Source organism: Canis lupus, chromosome 29 (assembly GCF_011100685.1).
Source record: "Canis lupus familiaris isolate Mischka breed German Shepherd chromosome 29, alternate assembly UU_Cfam_GSD_1.0, whole genome shotgun sequence".
Classification (NCBI taxonomy): Eukaryota; Metazoa; Chordata; class Mammalia; order Carnivora; family Canidae; genus Canis; species Canis lupus.
This window is the reverse complement of record NC_049250.1, coordinates 29,265,388-29,273,443: the sequence shown is the minus strand read 5'-3', so window position 1 is coordinate 29,273,443 and position 8,056 is coordinate 29,265,388. Positions and strand designations below refer to the sequence as shown.

Below are 8,056 nucleotides of genomic sequence, written 5' to 3'. Positions count from 1 at the left end.
AGAATTGCCATACACACAGCCCTGTCTCTTGGGCCACATGACCTGGCAAATCCTAAGCCATTGGAGGTATTAGTGATGGGGAAATATGAGTGTGGCATATAGATGAAGCCACAGTGGAAGCGCCACAACACAGACCTCTGGGGTTTCAGAGCAAGACGGTGCTGCCTGCAACAGAAACTTATATGGTTTTGAAAGGAGTTCCTGGTGTGTCACTGGGGAGTAGTAGAGACAGAATTCTAGAGTATAAGACACCAAGTAACCATGTGTCTGGAACTGTCCATTGTGAGCTGGGTTCTGTCAAGCCCAGCATTCCAAAATAAGATCCAGGTTGTGCATCTGGGATCAAAGCAGAGCAAGACCCGGAGATGTGAAGTAGCTGCAGGAGCAGGTAACCCCGATCCTCATGTCACACACCCTGGGTGTACCAGCACCCCTCCCTCCGACCATTCCTAGACTTTGTGTAACCAGCTGAAAGAGTAAGAAGGGCTTGAACATGTTTCATGGGCAGGTCAGCTTAGTGTATGGATGCCAGTTGCAGTAGTTTAATCACACCTGGGGTGGAAGGGGGCTTGAAAACTCATCCCAATGGACAAAACCCAGAGTGGGGCAACCTTTACTCATTTTGTGTGGAGGGAGCAGTGGTCTGAGGTGAGAATGAAGACATTCTCATGGGTAGAAAGAATATTCTGATGGGCTGGTCAGGGGTCTGGAAGGAAAAGGACTGAAAAATTGAAGACACAGAAGTTTGTCAACGAGGAATGTGTGAAGATTTTTGATGAATGGACACCAGAAAGCCTCCATCACTGAATAGGCAGTGAGCAACTAAGTGGACATGGCCGGTCTTTGAATTGATGCGATGAGCACATGAACAGAGACACCACATGAGCAGAGACAGAGGACAAGCCTGGCTACTATGTTACTGACACTTCTCTGAGTCTAACCTGCCAGCAATAGAGACCAATGCTGTGCTTCCAATATGACAACGTCTTCAAGGAGATGATTTCCAATGGTTGATTTCCTCATGTTGGAGGATCAGTATGCACCCAACACATGAGGCAACACATTTGACATTTTCTTGAAAAAAAAAAAAAAATCCTAGGAATTTTAGTAATTTCAGTGCCTAATCTTAATATCTTTAGTACCTTCAGTGGTGAGTCATTTCCTGACTTCAGCCTCATGCTATTTGATTGAGTGGGGATAACTATAATTTATATACATTAATGTAAGAAAAAATCATAAAGGTAAACTTCCTAACACAGGAAAGGAACAAACAAGCTATGATATCTTTTTCAACCATAGTTGGGACATTAAATCAATGGTTTATGTAAAATTGCTTAGCCTCATATTAGGCATATAATACTAGGTGCTCCATAAACGTTAGTTGAATAATTATCAGTGAGATCATTGGCTTGGGTAAATGCTTTTACAGATATTTATAGATATATTGGAGATTTAACATTTTAATAGGAATTGTTACAAAAGGCTTTTCTTCTCTGTCAAAATAATTTTATGATTTCAGTTTTTCTTAATAACTCTGTGTTAGCAATATGGACACCAAGCATTGCCTAGGGTTAACAATGATGCTCTCAGAGCTGATGGCGTTTAAGTGTAAGGCTGTGCTTGTCTCTTGACTTTGGAAATATCCTCTAGTTGGTGTCTTTCCTCTTTTACTCCTTATCCTCTGTTCTGATTCCTTACAAGATATCAGTGGACATCAGAGTATTTCTGTCAAGATTGGAAGCAAGAGAACCTAGCCTAAATTGAGGGGGTTTACTAGAAGATATCTGGTGTTCTTATGCAATGACAACTCTGTAAGCTTATGAGAAATTGAGCTGACATCTGGAAAAGCATGAATAACAAGGCTGTGTGTGTGTGCGCATGTGTGTGAACAGACTCTCTCCTTTTTTCTATGTTTCATTCTCTTGCTCCATATGTACATGGCTAAAATGATTGTTCTAGCCCTCGCTAAATTTAACTTTTTAGTTCAAATGCCAAATACCATCTATGAAATCTTTCTGATTTTTGGTTCAAATTATCAAGAACGAGAGTATGATAAGATCTCTAAACAGCTGACAAATTGGCTTATTCTAGAACACCTTGGTCATAGAAAGAGAGACAAAGGGGTCCTATGGCATAAACATAGCTGCCTAGTTCCACTTCTTATGTGTTGCTATGTGTATGTGTGTGTTGCTGTTCTTAGGGAAGGAACTAGAATTTATAAACCTAGTTTTGATCCTAAATTAGAGATGGAAAAATTATATCTGGTCCTGCCAAAAATTGTTTCCATTTTCATCTTGACCAGCTTACATTTGAGAGAGCTTTCCTGCTTTACTATTAAGGAAAGATGACAAGGATTAGAGTTCCTAACTCCCCCCCAAACTGACTTTTCTGTACTATTCACAAGAATTGTATTAAAAACGAGTTCTAACACTATTTCAGGAAGCAACAATATACTCATCCTAATGATATTATTTTTCTTTAAGATCAATTTAGACAGAATGGTTGATCAGCTCCAGGGAAAATGGAAATCCATTTCTTGTGAAAATTTTGAAGAATATATGAAAGAGCTGGGTGAGCCATTTTTACCTGCATATCATAGCCAGTAAAAATGAGAGAAATGATAGCACAGAAACTTGGTCTGCATGATATCAGGTTAATCTTGGACCTGTCCCTCCCTCCAGTAGAAACATAGAAATAATCACATAGAAACGATCAACATTGGTTCAGTACGTACCTATGCAAAATTAGTTTGTAATCGACAGAACCCTCACCCCCATGTAACTTATCATGGATTTACATAGATTGCACAGACAAAACACATGTGCATCATATAATAAATGAAAATGCTTTCCATAAATAATTTCAAGCAAAAAGTCATAATTATTTTTATAAATAATCATTTTTGCAAGCATTTGCTCTAAATCTTTAGAAGATCTTCAGAATAGATTTTGTTTCCCAGCTTAGGCGGCTGCTGGCATTCCTTGGTTGTATGGCCACAACGTGCCAATCTCCGCTCCTGTTGTCATATTGCCCTCTCCTCTTCTGTAGTCTAATATCCCCCTTCCTTTTTGTTTAATGAAATTGTGATTACATTTAGGGTCCACATGTCTGATTAGCTCCCTATTTTAGGATCCTTGAGTTAACCATATCTACAATTCCCCTTTGGCGTATAAAATGACATTCACAGGTTCTAGGGATTAGGGTGTGAATATCTTTGGGAATTATTATCTAATATATCACAACTTGTTATCATGTTTCACATTATGAATTCATGAACCATATTAGAAGTGTTTCTCTAATTTATCTTCTCTTAGAAATTTAACTTACGTATTGTTGTATATGTGATAGTATTTTATAGAAAAGAGTCCTACATGTACTGCACAAAGCTAGGTGTATAAGAATGTTCACAATAAAAAAAAAGAATGTTCACAATAGTATTATTTATAATAAGAAAAAGTGGAAACAAACTACATGTCCATCAATAGGGAGAGAGATGAAATAAATATTAATATACACATCCTATAAACTATTATGTAGCAATGACAAAAATTTATATCTATATGTATTGAAACAGAAAATCTGAAAAAGTTGAATAATAATTGTTATAATAAAATATTTATATTTTTAAAAATCTCATATATATGTTGATGGTTGTTTAATATTGTGAATGTACTTAATATCACTTAAATACTTTAAAATGGTTACAATGATAACTTTTATATGTATTTTATTTTATTTTATTTTATTTTTTTTAATTTTTATTTATTGATGATAGTCACACAGAGAGAGAGAGAGAGAGGCAGAGACACAGGCAGAGGGAGAAGCAGGCTCCATGCACCGGGAGCCCGACGTGGGATTCAATCCCGGGTCTCCAGGATCGCGCCCTGGGCCAAAGGCAGGCGCCAAACCGCTGCGCCACCCAGGGATCCCTGTATTTTATTTTTTAAAGATTTATTTATTTTAAGAGAGAGAGTGTGTGAGGGGGAGCAGAGGAAGAGAGTCTCAAGCAAACTCTACACTGAGTACAGAGCCCAGTGCTGGGCTCGATCCCATGGCCTAAGATCATGACCTGAGCCCAAACCAAGAGTCCCACACTTAAGTGACTGTGCTACCCAGGCGGCTCTATGTTATATGTACTTTAGCACAATAAAATAAACATAATGGAAAAAACAAACTCTATATATGTGTACATATAAGAACGCAAGTGAAGAGATAAAGATTGAATAATCATACCAAACTATTTCATCTGTATAAATGAGTGCATTTTAAAATAGGGAGATGGTTCATCGCTGTAATCAAATTTTCAAGGACATTCATGAACCAACAAGATCAATAACTACTGGACTAAAGAAACACGACAACCACTAGCCCAAACTAGGGACTATTGTTTTCCTGTAAAATATAATCTATTTTAATTTATAATGATGGTGATGCTAGCTTCAGATATTTGCATTCATGAAGCATTAAATCTGCTTAACTCACAAACCTCCTAGATAATAAAGAATTATACAGCTAACATGAGTTTCTAAAGCCAGCAGCAGATTCAACTATGATGTCCTTTTATCTGGTTTCCAGGGATAGGAAGAGCCAGCAGGAAACTTGCCTGTCTGGCAAAACCCACTGTGACCATCAGTACTCAGGAAGATTGGATCACTATAAAAACCAAAAGCATCTTTAAAAATAATAAGATCTCCTTTAAACTGGGGGAAGAGTTTGAGGAAACCACACCAGGTGGCCATAAAACCAAGGTGAGGCCTTCAACACTCTTTCAGATACACGTCATAAGAATGTTAATTCAAAATTATTCTAAGTAAATAAACAATTAGAGCAAATTCATCTAAAACCTAAATCTGAGGACCTTAAATTCTAATATAGATACCAATGTATCTATATGTACATCTGTGAAGCTTGTGAAAAGTGCCTACTTGGAGGTCCCATTCCCACAGGCTCTCATGTCTGGGGTAGGCACCTGAAAACTGTGTTTCTAATATTTCTGATGCAGATGCTCAACAGACACATTTTGAAAATCATTTCTCTAGATTTTTCTCTCAAAAACAAAAGTTCTGCTCTTCTAGTTTGTAGCACTTTTCTATGCATAAAGCTACAATGAATAAAACTTGTATTAACCAGTATAGGTGAGGTTATGCCACAGTACCAAGTTAACCACAGGCCCCAGTGGCTTCAGACAAAGGGAACTGCTTTCTAACTTAGTATACATATTCAGCATTGTGATGGGGTTGGAGAAGTTTCTGTGTGTGTGCGGTGGAGAGGGGACAGGAAATGAGGGCACAGGGGATCTCTCCCTCTTAATTTCTCAGGGAAAAGAGAGTTTTACTTATTTTTCAAGATAACATTATATGTTTACTCTTATAAAACCTTTTCCCCCTGCAGAAGAATCGGCCAACAAACTTAGTGCTGACCAAGTCTTAAAATATAAATGAAAAAAAAAAAACATAAATGAAACTGTAAACACTATTCTAAAGCTGAGAGTATCACAACAGCTGACAAGAATTTGGTGCTTCATAAAATGCCCAAATGTGACAATCTGAGCTGAATTCGGTTTTGTCTGTTTTTCAGAGTGTGGTAACCTTAGATAATGACTCTTTGATTCAAGTTCAGGATTGGGATGGCAAAGAGAACACCATAAGGAGAAAGTTGGTGGATGGAAAAATGGTGGTGGTGAGTGAGCTACTTGTCATTATTTGGGTCACCTGCTATAACACCTAAATATAAAATCATTCAGATAGCTTGTTCTAAAATAATGGAAGCAAATGTAATTTTTTTCTCTTGCTTTATAAGAATGGGGGGAAAACATTGGCAGATAAATGTATAATCATAAATATTATAAAATGTGCATGGGTTGAGGAACTATAAAGCTAAAGAAAATAAAGAATTCCATTGCCTAATTCTTTGACTTGTACATAAGCCAAAAGAAGCATACATTTGTGCAAGAAAGATTGTGAGTTATTGTTCATCTATTGCTCCATACCAGGATTAATTTCTCACTGTTTCCAGCTCAATACCAAACAAACACATAAAAAGGAAATTTAAATTAATGCAAATCTTAGGTGGTGTCTACTTGGTATATGGATGAGTTGACACAATTAAAAGCTAAATTTCCATGACTACCGTGTCTGCTCATTTTCATATATTATTTACCCAATCCTCGCCATAATCCTGTGTGGTAAGACTAATTAGCCCACTTAACAGGTGAGAAAACTGAGATTCAGCCACTGACTTAATTTGAGGATATTCAGCTCATAAAACATGGCGGCACTGGGATTAAAAGCCAGGTTGGCTTAATTTTAAAGTATACATTTTTGAGTCCATTCTGCTCCCCATGAGATGACTTCTCAGGTCATCTTCCTCACTTCTACACAGTAGAGGGAAATATGTCAATGATTCTTCTTCCTAAATCCCTAATTCCATCAAAATTAATAAAATGGCAATTTTTTCCTAAATCCCTAATTCCATCAAAATTAATAAAATGGCAATTTTAGTATCACATGGTTCTAAGGAAATATGTAAGAATTATGTAGAAGTAACCCCTCAAAAAAACCTCTCACCCTATCCTCATTTCTTAATGTAGGGATATTTTTTCTTTCAATAATGAAGAGTACATTTCTTTATAAAGTAATAAGTGGAAGACTAAAGATACTTGATTTTACTGCTCCTTAATAGTGACATTAACTACCAAACAAATATATTTTTAATTGATTAGGAAGAATATAGATTCAGAATCCAAAATGTTCACTTCCGTCTCTGCCATTCAGCACTTCTATGACTTTGGACAAGTCATTTATCCTCTCCAAGACTGAGTTTACTTAAAAAAATATAGGACTGTCTTCATGGTTTTTATTGAGAGAATTAAATACTATCATGTATATATTGGTACCCTAAAACCCACAAAATACTACATAGACGTAATATGTAGAGTATATAATTATCAAAAAGGCTTCACTGTAGACAATAAAATGTTTTAATAAGGACTTCAATTTTTATACTATTTGCTTTGTTTTTGTGTGTGTATACATACACACACATGTGCATTATATACCATAAATATGTATAACCAAATCTACCATATATATGATTTGCCATACACATATGGCAAAGTCAGCTAATAAATAGTTGGTATCTACATTTGTCTACATAGATCTCTTTAAGATTTTTAAGGAATATGTACGGATAGTACTTAGTTTCCATTGTTCTAAAAGTCAGTTTCACCAACAACACTGAAATATCTTATCCCTTCATTTGTCTCCTAGGAAAGTGCTGTGAACAATGTTACCTGTACTCGGACGTATGAGAGGGTACCAACAAACCCAGTCTCAAACCCTTAAGCACTCCCAAACTGTGATCCAAAATGCTGAGGTCGTTTAAATAAAACTCCAAAGTAAAATGTTACAACTGTTAATATGAGAGAGCCTGTGCACAAGCGTCAACAATTTTGGTCCCCCTGTTTTATATGCCTGTATTATATTGTACTTTGGTGTCGGGAGCTATGGGAAGCCAGGTGATATATCCTGTTCCCCTAAGGGCTAATACATTCCAAAAGGAATCAACTTCATGTTGGTTTGTTTCTCATCAGACATATTATGTCACTCCTTCAACATGACCGCACTATACTGGGAAATTAATATTAATTAAAAAAATCTTTTGGGGGCACCTGGGTGACACAGTTGGTTGAGCATCCCATTCTTGGTTTCTGTTCCAGTCGTGATCTTGGGGTTGTGATTTGTGGGTGGTGAGGTTGAGCCCCACGTTGGGCTCTGGGCTTGGCGCCGAGTCTGATTGAGAGTCTCTCTCCTTCTGCCCCTCCCCATCATGCTCATGTGTGCCCACGTGTGCTCTCCCTCTCGAATAAATAAATCTTTAAAAACAACAGCAAAAAAACTTCTGATAGGTGCTAGAGATACATCAGAAACAAAACACAAGAATTCATGCCCAGAGTTTATAATCAAACTGCATTGGAGGCTGTTTAGAAGGATTCATATTTCAGATTTCACTTATTATAGTTAATACATGATTGTTTATATTTAGAAAGAATTTTGTC

The 8,056-nt window shown here is 36.8% G+C and overlaps 1 protein-coding gene across 2 annotated transcripts; it reads left to right on the top strand.

Annotated features, from left to right (window-relative positions):
* Positions 1-246: 246 nt before the first annotated feature.
* Positions 247-7,417, top strand: FABP12 (fatty acid binding protein 12). 2 transcript variants are annotated; one of them, XM_038579254.1, is made up of 5 exons: positions 255-388; positions 2,484-2,571; positions 4,576-4,748; positions 5,578-5,679; positions 7,269-7,417. In XM_038579254.1, exons 2-5 carry the CDS (start codon positions 2,499-2,501, stop codon positions 7,341-7,343), a joined length of 423 nt encoding a protein of 140 aa, XP_038435182.1. In that variant the 5' UTR covers positions 255-388; positions 2,484-2,498; the 3' UTR covers positions 7,344-7,417. The 2 variants fall into 2 exon arrangements, with proteins under 2 accessions (XP_038435181.1, XP_038435182.1); XM_038579253.1 differs by lacking the exon at positions 2,484-2,571 and having other exon boundaries at positions 247-388.
* Positions 7,418-8,056: the final 639 nt, after the last annotated feature.

Bases quoted from the DNA above. Each gene is read 5' to 3' on its own strand.
- FABP12 (XM_038579253.1), top strand. From the start codon at position 262: ATGTGTCTGGAACTGTCCATTGTGAGCTGGGTTCTGTCAAGCCCAGCA. The intron at 389-4,575 runs GTAACCCCGATC...TCTGGTTTCCAG, and splicing joins TGAAGTAGCTGCAGGAGCAG to GGATAGGAAGAGCCAGCAGG. The intron at 5,680-7,268 runs GTGAGTGAGCTA...TTTGTCTCCTAG, and splicing joins TGGATGGAAAAATGGTGGTG to GAAAGTGCTGTGAACAATGT.